This window comes from Ranitomeya variabilis, chromosome 4, assembly GCF_051348905.1.
Source record: "Ranitomeya variabilis isolate aRanVar5 chromosome 4, aRanVar5.hap1, whole genome shotgun sequence".
Taxonomy (NCBI): Eukaryota; Metazoa; Chordata; class Amphibia; order Anura; family Dendrobatidae; genus Ranitomeya; species Ranitomeya variabilis.
Window position 1 is genome coordinate 433,948,193 of NC_135235.1, and position 21,101 is coordinate 433,969,293.

General features: G+C 42.1%; 1 protein-coding gene across 1 annotated transcript in view; it reads left to right on the forward strand.

Annotated features, from left to right (window-relative positions):
* ANKFN1 (ankyrin repeat and fibronectin type III domain containing 1) overlaps positions 1-21,101 on the forward strand; it is a 1,096,304-nt gene that overhangs the window by 247,189 nt on the left and 828,014 nt on the right. Inside the window, exon 3 of the mRNA XM_077257596.1 lies at positions 2,856-3,066. Coding sequence (XP_077113711.1) covers positions 2,856-3,066 — 211 coding nt within the window. The remainder of the gene's footprint in view (positions 1-2,855; positions 3,067-21,101) is intronic.

Below are 21,101 nucleotides of genomic sequence, written 5' to 3' on the forward strand. Positions count from 1 at the left end.
AATACGGACTCACGAACTGCACATGGACTGCACATGGATATAACACATGGACAGTAAATACGGACTCAGGGACAGCACACGGACTGCACATGGATGTAACACATGGACAGTAAATATGGACTCACGGATAGAACACAGACTGCACATGGATGTATGCACATGGATGTAACACATGAACAGTAAATATGGACCCATGGACAGCACATGGACTGCACATGGATATAACACATGGACAGTAAATACGGACTCAGGAACAGCACACGGACTGCACATGGATGTAACACATGGACAGTAAATATGGACTCACGGACAGCACATGGACTGCACATTGATATAACACATGGACAGGAAATACGGATTAAGGGATAGCACACAGAATGCACATGGATGTAACACATGGACAGTAAATACGGACTCACGGATAACGCACGGACTGCACATTGATACAACACATGGACAGCAAATAAGGACTCATGGATAGCACATGGACTGCACATTGAGATAACACATGGACAGGAAATACGGACTCATGGATAGCACACGGACTGCACATTGATATAACACATGCACAGGAAATACGGACTCACGGATAGCACACAGACTGCACATGGATGTAACACATGAACAGAAAATATGGACCCATGGACAGCACACGGACTGCACATTGATATAACACATGGACAGTAAATACGGACTCACGGATAACAGACAGACTGCACATTGATATAACACATGGACAGGAAATACAGACTCACGGATAGCACACAGACTGCACATGGATGTAACACATGGACAGTAAATACGGACTCACGGATAACAGACAGACTGCACATGGATGTAACACATGGACAGGAAATACAGACTCACGGATAGCACACAGACTGCACATGGATGTAACACATGGACAGTAAATACGGACTCACGGATAGCACACAGACTGCACATGGATGTAACACATGGACAGTAAAAAAGGACTCACGGATAGCACACAGACTGCACATGGATGTAACACATGGACAGTAAATACGGACTCACGGACAGCACACAGACTGCACATGGATGTAACACATGGACAGGAAATACGGACTCACGGATAGCACACAGACTGCACATGGATGTAACACATGGACAGTAAATACGGACTCATGGACAGCACACGGACTGCACATTGATATAACACATGCACAGGAAATACGGACTCACGGACAGCACACGGACTGCACATTAACATAACACATGCGCAGGAAATACGGACTCACGGATAGCACACAGACTGCACATGGATGTAACATATGGACAGTAAATACGGACTCACGGATAGCACACAGACTGCACATGGATGTAACACATGGACAGTAAATACAGACTCACGGATAGCACATGGACTGCACATTGATATAACACATAGAGAGGAAATACGGACTCACGGATAGCACACAGACTGCACATGGATGTAACACATGGACAGTAAATACGGACTCACGGATAGCACACAGACTGCACATGGATGTAACACATGGACAGGAAATACTGACTCACAGATAGCACACAGACTGCACATTGATATAGCACATGGACAGTAAATACGGACTCACGGATAGCACATGGACTGCACATTGATATAACACATGGACAGGAAATACAGACTCACGGATAGCACACAGACTGCACATGGATGTAACACATGGACAGGAAATACTGACTCACAGATAGCACACAGACTGCACATTGATATAACACATGGACAGTAAATACGGACTCACGGATAGCACATGGACTGCACATTGATATAACACATGGACAGGAAATACAGACTCACGGATAGCACACAGACTGCACATGGATGTAACACATGGACAGGAAATACTGACTCACAGATAGCACACAGACTGCACATTGATATAACACATGGACAGTAAATACGGACTCACGGATAGCACATGGACTGCACATTGATATAACACATGGACAGGAAATACGGACTCACGGATAGCACACAGACTGCACATGGATGTAACACATGGACAGTAAATACGGACAGCACACAGACTGCACATTGATATAACACATGGACAGTAAATACAGACTCACGGATAGCACACAGACTGCACATTGATATAAAACATGGACAGGAAATACAGACTCATGGATAGCATAAATACGGACTTACGGACAGCACACAGACTGCACATGGATATAACACATGGACAGGAAATACGGACTTACAGAAAGCACACGGATTGCACATAGATGTCGCATATGCTCACATTGACCACTGATCTCACCAGTACTGTTTTTTCCTGTACAGGAATCATCAGGACGTGTGAAGGAGACCTATAAAAGAAAAATGATCTAATTGCTTGCATCAGACTCATCTAATCCTTCTTGAATTTGGAAAATGGGTGTATTGCAGCATTAGTTTAAATTTTATGAAATCCACTGGTGGATCATTTTTTAAGGTTTCCCTAATATAACATGAGGAGGCTAAAAACAGGAATAAAAAAGGAAGTGCGTATAGTTATATTTACTATTCAATGTCTACATAAGACTGAATGACTTTTTGCATGAGAATTGTAAAAGAAGTCATTATTGTTTTCTTTTCTGAAGCAGAAGCAATTAAATGCAATTTTATGGCTTCACATAAGGGGACAATGATGAGAAATGGTGGAGTGACCTGTATTGTGCAAATTTTGCTAAATTTTAGAAAGTGTGGCACATGGTAGAATCAAATTGATCCTCCAATACTGATGTTGTCACTAGAATCAAGTGTTTACTGAGCTTTTATTACAGTTGATAAAGAAGCACAATTCCAGAACTTATTAAAGTTAGTTGACAGTTGTTTTCTTTCGCAATAGAACTTCCAGTGCAATGAAGCCATGTTCGAGGCCGTCGAGCAACAGGACCTGGAGGCTGTCCAGATTCTCCTGTATCAGTACACAGCAGAGGAATTGGACCTTAATACACCCAACAGTGAAGGACTAACACCCTTGGATATTGCCATCATGACAAATAATGTGCCTATTGCAAGAACTCTTCTGAAAGCTGGCGCAAGGGAGAGCCCCCACTGTAAGTAATGGCAATTTTCTGGTATACTGAGGAATTAGCAGACAATGGTGCAAAAATAGTGCTATGAAACTAATACATTTCAGAGGACTTTTATAAAATGTTTTTTTAGAGTCCAATAATTTTTTTATGTATTTGCATATTTTTATGGATATACAGATTTGATTTTTATTCTAATACAGAACTCTAAATCAGCTCCTGTCACAAAGCTACAGAAATAAATTATGAATTTGTAGGTGCCTGCCGCCACCACCAGAGTAAGCGCAGAAGCTGAATTCATATTAACAGGACTCTGTCATGTCCCCACGCTCCACTAACCTGCAGATATTGGGTCAATCTGCAGGATAATAGCAGTTAAAGTACTGTCCGGATGCATTATTGAAAGCACGGCTACTGGTGGAAAATGAGCTTTATTTCTCCCTTGAGCCACCAGCTTTCAGTTATATGGGTTTGCCTGAAGTGGCTACAGTCAGTGCACATGCTGGCACTTCGATTGGCAGCTCATGATGTGGCATATTTGTGCAGAGAGATCTGTCACTCATAGTGTCTGGGCGTATATTATTCACTATTTTCTTAAAGTTAGCCTGTCAGAAGCAGATATTGACAGACTCCCTTGTTACAAACAACTATTATTTACTTTGAGACAACATAGTTTAGAAAATGAAGTGGCAGAAACAGAACAGTCTGTACCAGCTTTCTCGCCTTCCAACCTAGCTAGATTGATTTGTCTTGTGTGCTAAAAGGGAAAGACCTGTTAATTAAAGGGAACTTGAGAGCTAATACATGCAGCCCGATTCACAAGCAGCATGTATCAGACACTGGCTGCAGGATTACACATATAAATTTAACTCAGAAATGCTGCCACGTTTCATTGAAAATCATATTTTGAAAGCCACCAGGGACCAAGTCACACAAGAGATTATTCAGACAGATGGGTCACCATCTTCTCACCTTTAGTGGCAGGCTCCTCCCTGTGTGTTTGTAGAAGGAGAGACCTTATTATTATAGACCTGTCACCCAGGGCAAAGTGAAAGGGGAAGCCGCCAGACGGGGACCCGCCAGTGTGACTAGTCTTCCATGTGGCTTGGTTAGGGAAGCTCTTAGAGTATGTTTTTCTGTGAAACGCCACTGCTTTTCAGAGTCAAACATACCTGGTGGAAATCATGCAACCAATGCCTGATACATGCAGCCTGTGGATTGGGTAGCATATATTAGCTATCAGGTTCTCTTTAAACTTAACCAAGCAGCTGCCTAGTGGACTCTTCCTCCCCGCACACTTCCTCCAAACACTAAGGGTATGTGCACATGTTGCGGATTCTCTGCGGATCCGCAGCGTTTTTTGCAGTGCAGAAACGCTGCAGATCCGCAATTGATTTACAGTACAATGTAAATCAATGAGAAAAAAAAATGCTGTGCACACTTTGCGGAAAATCCGCTGCGGAAACGCTGTGGTTTAAAAGAAGTAGCATGTCACTTCTTTTTTGTGAATCTGCAGCGTTTTTGTACCCATTCCATTATAGAAAACCACAGGGGTAAAAAACGCAGCGAATCCGCAAGAAAACCGCAGCAAAAACGCACAAAAAAACGCTGCAGAACCGCACAAAAAAATGCAGGTGAGTTTTCTGCCAGGAGAGACAGAATCCGCACCAGAAATTCCTAAGCCTAATCCGCAATGTGTGCACATAGCCTCATTTCTCTGCACTGTAAAAGTTTATTATTTAGAACAAGGAAACTTGTATGTTTTGAGCTGGTCCAGGTAGAATATGTGTTCTTAATGCATAAAACTTATGTTTAAATCATATCATGCAATTTACCCAGTGGTGACTACCAAATCATCATGGTTACAGACAGCATAAATGTAATTTATTTACTCCATGACTATACAGCTATTTTAGATCTCTAGTATAAACCCTTATAAACATATGTTAAGAAATGAAGGAGCATAAAATGTAGGCCTTATTATAATAATTTCAGAATAGTGAAACATTTGGGGAATCTCATTGTTTGCCATATAGTATGACATCCTTTATTGAGGAGGAGTTTTTTACATTGTTCAGTAAACTCAAATCTTTTTCAAACAACATTTTTTAGTATAAAACTGATTTAGATCCACTTTTTATTGACTATGAATATTGGAAAACCAAAATCATGCAGGATATTTCTGCAAACCAAATCATGACCATTGCTAAGTTATGTACAGGCAGTGATACTTGCTGCGCAAGCAATTCATAGTGTTTAGCGTTATTGCGCTGCATAGTATAAGCTTTAATCAAGGTGAATGGTAGCACAAGATACATTTTATGTTGAGCATATTTTGCTATACTTCAGTGGAGAAGTAATGGGCTATGTTGTACAATTACTCTTCCAGCCTCCTGTTAGACAGTCACTTGACTTTCTTGCCCCTGTTACGTAAATATTTGTGTTGATTTTGATGTTAATGTTATCAGTGTTTATTTGTAACATGAAGTTGGGGACAATCTGGAGGATTATTGAAAACATTGAGGTCCTGAAAAGAACTGTTGGTTCTCGAAACGTTTGAAAAAAGATGAAGTAGTATAAATATCTACTCCAACTAAGCTTTCATCTTGGCTTTGTTATGTGCAGGAGGAAAGTCATTATACTTAACTCTTTACTCGAGAGATTACAACTAGTGATGATGAGCGAGTATACTCATTCTTCGGGTTCCCCAGCATGCTCGGGTGATTTCCGAGTATTTGTAAGTGCTCAGAGATTTAGTTTTTATTGACCCAGATGCATGATTTACAGCTGCTAGACAGCTTGATTACATGTGGGGATTCCCTAGCAACCTCCACATGTACTCAGGCTGACTAGTAGCTGTAAATCATGCAGCTGCGTGGCAAAAACTAAATCTCCGAGCACTCACAAATATTCTGAGATCACCAGAGCGTGCTCGGGAAAACCCAAGAAATGAGTACACTCGGTCATCACTAATTACAACAAACAAACCATAGCAGTTCACATATACAGTAGGGAAAATATGTGATACTCTTCCAATTTTGCCTGTTTTCCCACTTGCAAAGAATGGAGAGGTCTCTAATTTTTATCATAGGTACACTTCAATTGTGAGGGACAGAATCTAAAAATAAAAATCCATAAAATCACATTGCACGATTTTAAAATAATTAATTTGCATTTTATTGCATTAAAAAAGTATTTGAAACAATAGAAAAACAGAATTTAATATTTAGTACAGAAACCTTTGTTTGCAATTTCAGAGGTATTTTATACAGGTAATGAGTTCAAACAGATGCAATTAATACAGGTAATGAGTGCAGAGTAGGAGGGCTTCTTAAAGAAAAACTAACAGCTGTGAGAGCAAGAAATCTTGCTGGTTGGTAGGTGATCAAATACTTATTTCATGCAACAAAATGCAATTTAATTATTTAAAAATCATACACAGTGATTTTTTGTTTTTTATCTTAAGATTCTGTCTCTCACAGTTGAAGTGTTTTCCCCACTGTAAGTTGTAATGAAATACTGTATATCTTAATACTGTGTTTGTAGCACAGCAATCCCCCACAACTCCTGGGCTCCCTTAAAAGAAATTGATCAGTAGGATCAACCCTCCTAAGTCTATATAGGGATGTAGGTAATAGGAAGCTGAATATAATGATACCTTGATATTTGCGATTCCAGAAAAATCCATGTTTTTCTCATTTGCAAAGGAGCTGTTAAGATCTATGGGCCGGACACAGATCTCCTTGAGAATCTGCCTCCAGAGCTTATTTTAAATGAACGGGGGAATTACTAGTGTGAGACATGTAGATCAGGAGAGCTGAGAGCAACCATTACATGTCTCACACTGGTAACACCCCATTCATTTAAAATAAGCTCTGGAAACAGATTCTCACGGAGATTAATGTCTGGCTCATGAATTTTAACAGTTCATTTACATATTAAGTAAAACAGGGATTTCTCTGGACTAAGACATCAAATCACAGCTATCACGGTATCATTTTAGTCATCTTTCTATGACTTGCAGGTCAATATCCACAAATGCAAATTAAAGCTCTCATACGAAGAAGAAGCCAAATATCAGCACAATCCAGAAATACTGTCGTCTTTTCTGGGGCAAAGCTGATTTCAAATGGACTGGGGCGTAAAAGAAAAATATTCTGTGTACAGAATTTGGAATTTCTTAATGGAAACTGTGGACTCAAGAGCAGAGGAACCATCCTGCTTTTTATCACATCACAGTTCAAAAGTCTGGAGCTCTGAAGGTATGGGGTGCATTAGTGCCTATTGCACAGGCAGCCTACACATCTGGAAAGGCACTATCAATAATTAGCATTATGCTAAGATTTTGAATCATCATATGCTCCCATCTAGACAATATGTATTTCAAAAAAGTCCTTGCATAGTTCAGCAAAACAATGCTAACCCAAATACTGCATCTGCCACAAAGGCATGTCTTCACAGAAGAAGAGTTTAGGTAATGAATTGGCCGCCTGTAGTCTATAACTTTCACCAAAAGAAAGCATTCGGCACATTATGAAAGGAAATATCTGAGAAAGAAGACCCAAGACTGTGGAGCAGCTAGACCAGGAAATGAGACAACATTCCTCACCAAAAACTCCAGCACTTGGTCTTCTCACTACCAAGACATTTACAGACTGTTGTAAAAAGAAGAAGAGTTGGTACACAATGGTAGACAGGACCATGCCCCAACTTTTTTGAGATGTGTTGCTGTCATCAATTTCTAAATAACTTAATTTTTTCTAATTAAAACCTGTATATGTTTTCTGGATCCTTATTCATAAAACACGTTTCAAAGTTGGCTTGACCCCTTCATTAGATATTAATTTTTTTGAATGAAGTGACAACAATCTAACATTCACCCTCTGATGTTTTGGAGTGAAGCAAATATTTAAAAGATTTCCAAATCAGTGCATTCTTGTTTTTTTTATATTGTACACAATGTTCCAACTTTTTCAAATTGGGGTTGTAGAAACTAAGGTAATTGTGTGATTAAAAATTTAAAATTAATGGTCTGACTGTAGAGTTTCTTTATTCAAGTCTCTTTACTACTAACATATCCAAAGAAATCAGATACATTTAAGAAGATGGAGATCGTTTTACAGCAGAAAATACCAAATAGACAGATGTTACTTTTATTTATAGATGAAGCAGCAAGGCTTCCAATATTTCTTATTCAAATAAGAGGATTTCCAATTTCTAACAGTAGCTGCGTGCAGAGCAAACATTTTCTGTGTTACTCTTGAAGCATTCTTTTATGATTCCACATTTGACATTCAGAGGATCTGTGCATGGTAATCCATTGTTCTCCTACCCGGGTGCTATCATCCTCAGCTTCTATTCAGCGCATTTGCTTTATGGAAAATGGTTATTATAATAATGGCTTAAGGAAACATTAGTACTAACTGTGCAGTTATCCATAAACATAGACAAGAGATTTTGTCATCATTAGCAATAAAACTGGCAATACAATAATGTGAATATAGTAATATAAAGATAGACATAAAAATTAATAACCAGCATTCTTATTTTCCAATAAAGAGACCTTGTATAAATATCTGTGTAAGGGAATTCTTATCTTTGTAGCAATCGGTTTGTTTAATGGATGGGTTTTCTGACTACTGTATGGTTGCAACAGATCCTCCAGAGCTAAAGCTATGGCTGATAAAGTTAGTGTCTTCAACAGAAGGCCACTTCTATTAACTTAGATTCTGTCCACTCCATTCTTATAGGGAACCTGTCACTCAATTTATGCTGCAAAAGCTATGTGTGTATGATAGCAACTAGATGTGATTTAATCAGAAAATGTGAAATCTCAGAGAAAACATAGTTTGTAGTGTCCTCAGGATGTCCACGCAGATCCTGACCTTGGCTTATTCCTGACTGCACGCTTGCCTTGAAATTTCGATTCTTAACCTAGAATTTCTTACATCTGCCTCTGCATGAAAATCTTTGTGCCATACACGTTAGAATAATTTTAATCACTTTGTTAACCCTTGCTTGGCTTCCTTCTGGAGCTATGGACTTAAAACTGAAACCCTGCTTAAATAGATGTATGGATGATAACTGAGATCCTGGCCAACTAACCCCTTTGACGCCATGGGTCAGAAACTAATTTTATAGAGGGGGGTCCATCTGTTTCATGAAATTTTGAGGCTCCAGTAGGTTGTCATAATAAAGTTCCCAAGGTATAACATGCTGCAATATAAAGCCACCTGTGCTGAATGTGTCATCAACTGCACAGTACAGGATGCAGCCACCATGTTGGGAAGTTGTGGATGACACAGAAAGCTTAACCATGTGGGCTAAGGTAAGCCATTGAGTATCTGTGATCTTTTTTGCCATTACATGTCAGTGTATGACATTTCTGTAATTTAAGCAGAAACATAACCATGAATTAGCATCTCCCTTTCGTTTTTATACCAAATGCCCTTCACTCAAACTCTCTAGATCCAAAAGTGTCTTCTGCATTCATTAAAGGCCAGTCTCTTGCAAGTATTCCTATGAGACTTGAATAAAAACTAACTTATGGCCAGCATCGAAGACACAATAGGATTTGGAGAGGCAGAATGTGGGTGACAATGTAAAACGGAAGGATTAAAATCAGTGTGGCCAAACTGATTTTTAAACTTTTCTAGGCAACTTATCTAGAAATCAGAGACATCCAACATTTTTTTATCCACAAATTAGAAAACCTTAATTAACGTTAATGATTACATTAGAGATAACACTAAAGATTTATCCACTGCCAAGAAGAGTGACATGGAGGCTTAAATAGCATTCACTGTGAGCTATAAAATGATGATGCTCAAACACAACTAGCCTAAAAAAATCAATAAATAAATCTTGGGTGCATCTATTTTTTTCTCTATAAATAGCACAGTATGAGAAGTAGTTAAAACGTAACTTCTACTTAGAATATACAATTAAAATTAAAAGCCACAAAGAATCCTATAATGAAACAAGTGACCTGACCACCAGAAACCAATGATTTATTGCACTTATTGGATCAGTAAAACGTGCTCAAATCACTGAAAATCCGTGCAGTCCATCTGTACAGTTCAATAACATAAGCAAAACACCAGCATAGACTTATATTACTAGATTGGCTGAGCTATCAGTTGGAGATCATGCCAGTGAACGTATTTTTGGTCTAAGCATGATCCAACAAAATATTGGATTACATTTGGACAAAATGTTAGTCTATGGGGCCATGCACAAGCATGATTTTTACCTCGGACCATCCTGGTCCGAGGAAAAAGGTAGCTGTGTATCAGATCAAATGCAATCAGTTTGATTCGGTATTTTTGGATTACACTCGGCCATGCAAGTCAATGGGTCTGTGGAAAACATCGCACTGCACTGCAGTACCACACGTATCGGTGCCTGGGAAACAGCGGTACAGTTAGCTCTGTTCCCCAGTGTCATGTACTGCTTGCATCATTCTCCCCTGCTCATGCTATGATCAGCATGAGCAGAGGAGAATGTTGAGTTCTATATTCAACTGATAACATCAAGAGCAGGAGGCGGCTGATGGGACTACTACTCCCATCAGCCTTCACCTACTGCAGCTAATAACAGTGAGAGCATGTTGTGTCTGATTGGAGTATTCATCAGCTGCTGGCTGTGCTATAAATAAATTTTTAATAACCACAGGCAAACCTCAGCTGTCAGCTTCACCAAGGCTGGTTATCAAGAGTAGAGGGGTCCCCACACTGTTTTTTTTAATTATTAAAATAAATCATTAAAGAAATAATTAGGGTTGGGGGGTCAATATTCATGGCCCTTTATCAGCCATGGGGGTTCAATATCCATGGCTGATAAGGGCCATGGATATTGACCCCCCAGCCTAAAAATAGCAGCCCATGGCCTCCCAGAAAAGGCACATCTATTGGATGCATTAATTCTAGTGCTTTACCCGGCTCTTTCCACTTGGTTTGTGGTGGTGGCAAGAGGGGTAATATTTGTGGGATTGATGTCACCTTTGTATTATCTGGTGACATCAAGGGCACGGATTAATAATGTGAGGCATCTATAAGACACCTATCTATTACTAATTGTCTATTTTTTTGGTAAATATTCAGACAACAACTATAAAGTCTTTTATTTTAAATAAAAACAAAACACAATTTCCCACTTTTATTTAAAAATAACAAACATAGTTATACTCACCTAATGCCCATTCCATTGAAGCCAATGTCTCCTGTAATAAAACAAATTGATCGCAGCATCAGTAATAAGTGGTGACCTCATCCCAGCTGGGCCCCTGAACTGCGGTGACCTCAGCACCATCAGAAAAAGTCAGTGAGTTCACTGCAGTTCAGCTCAGTGAGTTCAGCACCGATCATAGATTTGCGATGAACTGAATGAGTTGAATTGCGGTGAACTCACTAACTTTTTCTCATGGTGTTGAGGGCTCCACAGTTCAGCTTGGCTGGGAACGCAGCCTTAGTGACCCATGGTAACCTCAATGAGGTCACGCTGCATAATGATGCTGCGTTCACAGCAGCTCATTCATCAGTGGTTCTCATCCTGGATGGTGGCATTTTGGCACCGTTCAGGTTGAAAACTATTTATCCACAGAAGTAGATTACAGCATGAGACAGAACGTTGGACAGGTGAGGGATGACTGTACTGCTGATTCAAAGGCGCCAGTATGTGTCACACTGATGGCACATGGATGTGCACATGTGCAGGATGTTTTGCGGTCTGTGCTGCTGTTAAAAAATGGACATGTTAGTGCAGCACCCCAGAGTCCTGGTCGTTGCAGTGCTGTGGCTTCGCCGCTAAGGGGAGCCATGGTACGTTCGATGGCACCGAAGGAGTTCCTCCAATCAGGTATCACAGACACCAATATGTTTCACCGCTGGGCCTCCGGGGGGAGCTAAGGGTGCTATTCATTAGGCCACTCCCCACCATAGTGGGTAAACTGGGGGTCAGGCAGGAAGTTAGACAGAACGCTGACGGGATTGAACGGAGCAACACCCTGTGGCAGGGGGTGTTGTGAAGGGAGAGACTGTAGGGTCTCTGCCAGGGGTGGGATCCTGGCAGAGGCTTGGCATTGAAAGAACGTAACGGGTCCGCGCAGGCTCCTGGAAGCGGCGGGACTCAAGAAAGGACTAGAAGCGAGATAGATTGTGCTGAGTGAGAAACGAGATCAAGCAGAAGGAGAATACCAGCAGGGGTTTTGTTGAAAGAGGCAGCACCCTGCTGAGGCGCAATACCGGTGGCCGGAACGCCGAGGGAGTGGATTAGAATACAGCTTCAAGCCATACTCCAAACAGCGGCAGGACAGTCGGTCTCAGGCGGGCTGTCTACCACATATCACCTATGAAGTCTTGGGGGGCAATTGCGGGAGAGGGGCGACTCTAGGGTCCCGGAAGAACTCCAGGCCTACCTGACAAACGGGTGCCATTCCAACCTGAATACAGGGAAGGGGTGGATTACAGAGGAACATCAAATCGAGTTGTGAGGGAACTTAAGAAACAGACACAACCGTTGTGGGGTTACTTTCCGTGAGCACAGCAGGGAAGGACTACAACACATAGCGCTAGAAGGAAGGCACAGATTTCCACCTGAGAGGAGAACTCTGGAGGTGCCATTGGACCGGCCGGACTTGCGTAGCCTGGTGAACCGTGTTCTGGACTGAGGACTCAGAGATCTCCAGTAAAGAGGTAAAGAGACTGCAACCTGGTGTCCTCGTTATTTACCGCGACTTACACCCCACAACCGCACCGCTACATCGCTACCATTACTACCACCTATTACACCGGACGTCCCCCACTGACGGACAGGGCCACGGACCGGGTCTAGCCACCGTGACAACCCCGAGACTGAGAACTAGAGGCCCGGCTCCGGGTACCCCTCGGCCCTGCGGCGGTGTGGGGGCGCGCCGCAAACTTGGCGTCACGAACAGGATCTACTTAAGCCTGAGGAATCAGGTCATGTGTGCCTTGGAACTGTGATTTGTTGTGCTTGGACTGTGCTTTATTACAAGGACTGTGTGTTGCCACTTGCCGCCAGAAGTTCCCGCCAAAACCGCCGCCATTACAGCGCTAAGGAGAGCGCAGGAGAAGAAGAAGGGCGTGGAAGTGGGCGTGAACAAGCTGAAGAGCGCGAAAGACAATGGCCGCCCAGTCTAAATATCTCGGCCCCTTGAGGACGTGTCCGTCAGCAGCCGAGATCCGCCTCCTGATCCTCAATGGTGGGCAGAGACAGAGAAAACGAAACCGCCCACGAAGGAGAGAGCGGGAAAAGGACCAGGAAGAAGGAGCGAGCGACATGGAGGACGCCATGGCGAGCCGCCCGGAGCCGGAGCGTGGGGTCGGAGCAGAGGACTCCCCCAGCCACCCGGAGGGGCACCGCAACCAGGCGTCCACCGCTGATGCTGAATTCCTGCAGGCCGGAGTGGACGAGCTCAGCGACCGACCCCGGCGGACGCAGCTGAGCACTGAGGCCGGGTGGAAGAAGGCCATCATTAGGAGCCTCACCAGACATCTGTCGGCAGCCTCATCTGGTCCGGAGCAGGAAAGAAGTCCCAGCGCTCCGAAGCTGGAAAGCAAGGCCCTGCCGGAAAGCGAGGTGCTGCAAGCAGAGATGACAGCGTCGCAGAACAAGGCCCCGCAGCCAGCGTTCCAGACCCCAGCGGAGACGGAGCAGACCGGCACCGGGAGAACCGCATCTGAAGCAGGTAGGAAGAGCCACCCTGCCCTGACGACCGACATCACTCCAGTGACTGCTAGTGCCACAGCTGCTGACTCGGTTCCAGTGACTGATCTTGCAGCAGCCGCTACCTTTGCTGCCACAAATGCCCATACTCAAGCTGCGCAGACCTCCATCGCTGCGCATGATTTAACCATACATGAAAGACGGATTAACGGCGTGTGTCCAGCACTGGGTGTAGCCCTGGACCTCACTTTTCCCAGGCCAGGAAGGGTTAAGTGCCAGGTGCTGCCCTGGAAGCCGTCCAACTAAGCCTCGGAAACCTGAAACTGTAAATAGTTAACTGTTTATTTCCTTGCTGTTTTGCTGCTAAAACCCGTCCTGGGTTAACTCTTAAAGGGATCCCTTTGTTTACCCGGGATCCCTATTGCTTTTTATTTTTGCTTTCACTTTCATTTTTGCTTTGTGTTCCACAATGTTATACAAACTGCAGTAATCATGGACTGTGCATGATTCGAACTTTCTTTTGTAAATAGTTTGCACCTTCTTAAAGGTGCTCCCTACTGGTTTTAGCCAAAGACACTTTGCGAAGATATTTGCCCTATTGGTTTGAGCCAAAGACACTTTGTGAAGATACCTTTCCTACCGGTTTTAGTTAAAGACACTTTGCGAAGATACCATACCGGAACCTTTGCGTGGGCTGGTAGGCTGAGAAGACGAGCTACCTCAGAAAGACTTGGTCCCCTCTTAAAGGGGATGTGTGAAATTGAACTTGAGAAAGATACTGTTGCAGAACAGTAATGTGATAATGAAGCTTGAAAAAGAAATGTAACTGTTTTACATGCTAAGTTATATGTGTTGAATTTGTTGAAATGTGAAATCTAAATAATGTTTTGCAGAAAGAAAAGATGCAGAGAGCCCGTAGGGGTAGAGATAGAGATCTGCATAGCTGAAAGTAAGGAAGTAATGATGAAGGTGAGGATAGAAGGTCAACCCTGCGTCCCCATAGAAAGTTACTTTGTTACTAAGGACAGAAGGCGAACCCGTAGGGGTTAGAGAGTGAGTCCTTAAAGGAGCCGAGTAGAGCGGGCTCAGAGTTCTTTAAACGAAAGGAATGTTATGTCTATACTATGTATAGTAGCGAAAGGCAGTAGGCCCTGGCTGAACGGGGCGGTCCTGTAAAAGAAAGGAGAGGCAGTAGGTCTGGTGCCATAGGGACAGGCGGTCCTGCAGGTTCAAAGTAGGAGAATGTGAAGTTACCTTACCCTGTAATGTGATTATAGGAAGGCCTTTGGTAAACTAAAAGTGTATGTTTCTTAAAGGCAATGTTAATTTATTGTTCCAGAATTTGCACTAAGTAGAATACCCGGTTGGGTAACAGGAGTTATGCATAGCCTGTAATTTATAATGTTGACCATGTTAGTAACGTTAAAAGTGTCCTCACCTCCCATAAAGGGAAGCCTGTTCAAGTATACTTATCGTTTTGCACTCAACAAAATTGTATGTCTTTTTGCTAATCTGTATTGTTGTTTTTCTTCCCAGTCCCGGAGTACTGTGTTTAACCAGGGGGGAGTGCAGCGCCCCAGAGTCCTGGTCGTTGCAGTGCTGTGGCTTCGCCGCTAAGGGGAGCCATGGTACGTTCGATGGCACTGAAGGAGTTCCTCCAATCAGGTATCACAGACACCAATATGTTTCACAGCTGGGCCTCCGGGGGGAGCTAAGGGTGCTATTCATTAGGCCACTCCCCACCATAGTGGGTAAACTGGGGGTCAGGCAGGAAGTTAGACAGAACGCTGACGGGATTGAATGGAGCAACACCCTGTGGCAGGGGGTGTTGTGAAGGGAGAGACTGTAGGGTCTCTGCCAGGGGTGGGATCCTGGCAGAGGCTTGGCATTGAAAGAACGTAACGGGTCCGCGCAGGCTCCTGGAAGCGGCGGGACTCAAGAAAGGACTAGAAGCGAGATAGATTGTGCTGAGTGAGAAACGAGATCAAGCAGAAGGAGAATACCAGCAGGGGTTTTGTTGAAAGAGGCAGCACCCTGCTGAGGCGCAATACCGGTGGCCGGAACGCCGAGGGAGTGGATTAGAATACAGCTTCAAGCCATACTCCAAACAGCGGCAGGACAGTCGGTCTCAGGCGGGCTGTCTACCACATATCACCTATGAAGTCTTGGGGGGCAATTGCGGGAGAGGGGCGACTCTAGGGTCCCGGAAGAACTCCAGGCCTACCTGACAAACGGGTGCCATTCCAACCTGAATACAGGGAAGGGGTGGATTACAGAGGAACATCAAATCGAGTTGTGAGGGAACTTAAGAAACAGACACAACCGTTGTGGGGTTACTTTCCGTGAGCACAGCAGGGAAGGACTACAACACATAGCGCTAGAAGGAAGGCACAGATTTCCACCTGAGAGGAGAACTCTGGAGGTGCCATTGGACCGGCCGGACTTGCGTAGCCTGGTGAACCGTGTTCTGGACTGAGGACTCAGAGATCTCCAGTAAAGAGGTAAAGAGACTGCAACCTGGTGTCCTCGTTATTTACCGCGACTTACACCCCACAACCGCACCGCTACATCGCTACCATTACTACCATCTATTACACCGGACGTCCCCCACTGACGGACAGGGCCACGGACCGGGTCTAGCCACCGTGACAACCCCGAGACTGAGAACTAGAGGCCCGGCTCCGGGTACCCCTCGGCCCTGCGGCGGTGTGGGGGCGCGCCGCATTAGCATCTTTTGTCCATGGACACACGGAACGTGGAAACATACTGACATGTTCGCAGACCCATGCACTTGAATTGGGCTACATGTGTAAGTGTCTCTGGTACGTGTGAAAACTGTCACCACACTTACTGAATACACTCACGTCTGAAAGAACGTTCACACTGTGCTATATACACTGTGAATTTGTGAATCTCATTTATTCTCATACATTGATTAGAGAGTTTTCTTGCTTGTTGTGATCTATTTTTTCCACATACTTTAGGAAAAGGTCCTTTATTTTTAAAGGTCCATGAATTTTTGGCCAGTAGGCAACCCTTACCGTAAAGAAGCTGAAAATTCATGAACAAAATTATTAATTATGAAATGAACAGCAGTACTTCTTACCAGATTTAACAGTTTTGATAGATAAGCAACCATGGTGCAGTTGAAAAACAGGCAGCTATAGGAAAGAGTTTTGGCACAACTAGGTATAGTATACTATTCTGAAATTATAATTTTTCCTAAATAATGTATTTGGTTATTATTACACTGAAATAAAGACTTTAAAAATGAGGAGTTAACAACACAACTACAATATCCCCCCTCTTATATGACTGTATAAAGCTGACTATACATCCTTCTCTCAAATTGCTAATGATTGCATACAGCACAAAGCGTCTTTAATAGAGAATTATTGTGCTGCGTTACCTTATGGATAGAAGTCAGGAAATGCTGTTAGTCAGTGGACAGGCTGGAGCCAGCTGTCAAAGGCTACAGAATCCTCAATGGGCTGTGCCACTAACTCAGCCTGGGGCCTGGCTGTTACCCCCAAAGACTGCGAAAAACAAGAGTTCTGCTGAGATCATAACTAACTGAGGCAGCACAGGAGTCTGGAGCAGGGTGCAGATGAGGAAATTCAGCCTCTAACTTTCCTCTGCTGTCAGGGATCTGTCAGGCTACACCGCTCACTATGCCATAGAAGCAATGCAGCGGCTGCAGAAATCAGTCACCAGCTTGATAATATAATCAGATGTAAATGAACACAGCGCTGTGTAGGAATTGGGGACATAGCACAGAGCTTTATAAAAAATATATCCTATATGCACAATTATTCAGTTTTTTTTCCATCTTTTAGGCAAGTGTTAATGGATCTATTACACTGCACCCTGTAGCTCATATTTACTTTGCATTGTATATTATATGATAAACTTTATTTCTGTATAATCTTATATTTTAAGAAACATGCTGACAGGATAAACTGCATTATCCATTTTAGAGGAATAAAAATATATTCACTTGAATGGTCTCGATGAAAGGGAATTTCAGATCCATAGCTAGATTACAAGTTTTATTCACAAAAAATGAAAAAAAAAATCTAAAGCAAATTTCATTTTTCATAAAAATTAAAGAAAATCCTATTTTTTTTGGTTTCAACATCCCCTATGCAGTTTATGCATTTATTTTTATTTAATTTGGTTTACTCAATTATAGTAGTGAAAATAAGTATTTGATACACTGCCGATTTTGCAAATTTTCCCACCTACAAAGAATGGAGAGGTATGAAATTTTTATCCTAAGGTACACTTCAAATGTGAGAGAAAGAATCTAAATATAAAAATATAAAAAACAGAAAATCAACGTGTATGATTTTTAAATAATTAAATTGCATATTATTGCATGAAATAAGTATTTGATCACCTACCAACCAGCAAAAATTTTGGCTCTCACAGACCTGTTAGTTTTTCTTTAAAAAGCCCTCCTACTCTGCACTCATTAGCTGTATTAATAACACCTGTTTGAACTTGTTACCTGTATAAAAGACACCTGTCCACATTCAGCTTATCACATTCCAAACTCTCCACCATGGCCAAGACCAAAGAGCTGTCTAAGGACATCAGGGACAAAATTGTAGACCTGCACACAAGGCTGGGATGGGCTACATGGCAATAGGCAACAACTGTTTGCACATCTATCAGAAAATGGAAGAAGCACAAGATGACTGTCAATCTTTCTCAGTCTGGGGCTCCATTTAAGATCTCGCCTCGTGGGGTAAAGATGATTCTGAGAAAGATCAGGAATCAGTCCAGAACTACACTGGAGGACCTGGTCAATGACCTGAAGAGAGCTGGGACCACCGTCTCAAACATTTTGGTTAGAAACACACTATGCCATCATGTATTAAAATCCTGCAGGACATGCAAGGTCCCCCTGCTCATGCCAGCACATGTCCAGGCCTGTTTGAAGTTCGCCAGTGACCATCTGGATGATCCAGGGGAGGTATGGTAGAAGGTCATGTGGTCAGATGAGACCAAAATATATATTTTTGGTATCAACTCCACTTGCCCTGTTTGGAGGAAAAAAAAGGATGAGTGCAACACCAAGAACACCGTCCCAACCATGAAGCATGTTGTCGGAAACATCATATATTGGGGTGCTTTTCTGCAAAGGAGACATGATGACTGCACCATATTGAAGCCACTATTGATGGGGTCATGTATTGCAAGATTTTTTCCAACAACCTTCTTCCCTCAGTAAGAGCATTGAAGATGGGTCGTGGGTGGGTTTTACAGCTTGACAATGACCCAAAACACACAGCTAGGGCAATTAAGGAGTGGCTCTGTAAGAAGCATTTCAAGGTACTGTAGAGGCCTAGCCAGTCACCAGACCTGAACCAAACAGAAAATCTTTTGAGGGAGTTGAAACGCAATGTTGCCCAGTGACAGCCCCAAATCCTGAAAGATCTTAAGAAGATCTGTATGGAGGAGAAAGCCATAAACCCTGATGCAATGTGTGCAACTTGTTCAAGAACCTCTGTAATTACAAGCAAAGGTTACTGTACCACATATTACCTCAGGAGCTGTATCAGTGAGTCATGCTACCCACAAAACATAACAGACAAATCTGCACTACATTGAGGCAAAAAACTTTGGGCTAAAACAACATTTTAGTGGTAAAAATGTAATTATTCTTTCTTCACTGCTCAATGGTATAAAATTATGCGCGGTACATATTGTGTCAACATTCACTGCACCCCTAGGTGAATTCATTGACAGGTGTAGTTTATAAAATGGGATCAATTATGGGGTGTCTGATATTCTGGCACCTCAGTATCTCTGCCAATGTGACATGGCATCCTCAAACCATTCCAGCAAAATCTGAACTCCAATATGGTGCTTCTTCCCTTCTGAGCTTTTCACTGTGCCTCCAAGGTAGTTTTCGACCTCATATTGGCGTGTTTAGGAGAAATTGCATGATAAATGTTATGGGTAATTTTCTATTATCACTTTTGAAATTCAAAACTTGGGGCTAAAGAAACATTTTTGTGGAAAACTGATAATTTTCCATTGACTCAATCCAATTCTTGCTTTTATACAATTCTGTTAATCACATGAGGGTTAGAAATGCTCACTACACCCTTACATGAATTCTTCAAGAGACGCAGTTTTCAAAATGGGTTCAGTTATGGAGGTTTCTGATCTTTTGGAATGTCAGGGGCTCTTCAAAGGTGACATGGTATCCGCAATCTATTCCAGCCAAAATTTCACTCCAGAATGCAATTGGCGCTCCTTTGCTTCCAAGCCCTGCCGTATGTCCAGAAAGTAGTTTTGCACCACATATAGCATATATGCAGAAATCACACAACATATTTTGGGGTCCATTTTCTCTAGCTACCCTTGTGAAAAAGAAAAATCTGGGGCCAAAGCAACATTTTGCTTTGAAAAGTTATTTTTTATACACTTTATAGCTCTTTAAATGTGTAATGAAGTCAGCTGTCTATTCCAACCAATGTTGCGCTCCAAAAGTTGAAGGGTAAGCCATCCCTTTTGAGTCCTGCCATCTACACAATAGTAGTTTTCCACCACATATGGGGTAGTGGTGTACTCAGGAGAAATTGCACAATTTTATAGTCCATCTTCTCATGTTACCCCTTTTAAAATGCAAAATTTACTGCTAAATCAATATTTTGGTAGCAAAAAATATAGTTTTCATGTTTCCTTCTATATTGCTTTTACTCTGGTAAGGCCCCTAATGGGTTAATAAACTTCTTGGAAGGGATTTTAAGCACTTTATGTATTTATGTCACATATGGCCCTCAAAGTGATTTTAAAAAGGATGTGGTCCCTAAAAAAATTGGTTTTGTAAATTTTGTTGGAAAAATTAGAAATTACTGATAAACTTTTAACTCTTTTAACTTTCTAGCAAAACAAACCTTATATTTCATAAGTGATACTGATGTGAAGTAGACAAGTGTTAAACTTTATTTTCCATCTATTTTGTGTGGCATAACTATCTGGTTTAAGGGCATAAAAATGTAAAGTTTAAAAATTGCAAAATGTTCAAATGTTTTGTAAATTTTTCGATAATTTCATAAATAAACACAAATCATACGAACCTAAATTTCCCGCTAATATGAAGTACAACATGTCATGAAAAAACAGTCTAGGAATCATTGGGATTTGTTGTTCGTTCCAGAGTTATTACCACATAAAATGACACTGGGGAGAATTGAAAAAATTGGCCTGGTCAGGAAGATGAATCAGGCTGAGGGTGAAGGGATTAACTTTTGCCGAACGTACTGTACTTATTCTTTGTTCTATTTCTAATTTCTTTATTATAAAAAGACTTTAAGCCAGAACAAATATTTTTTTTAAATATATTGTTTCAAAATCAG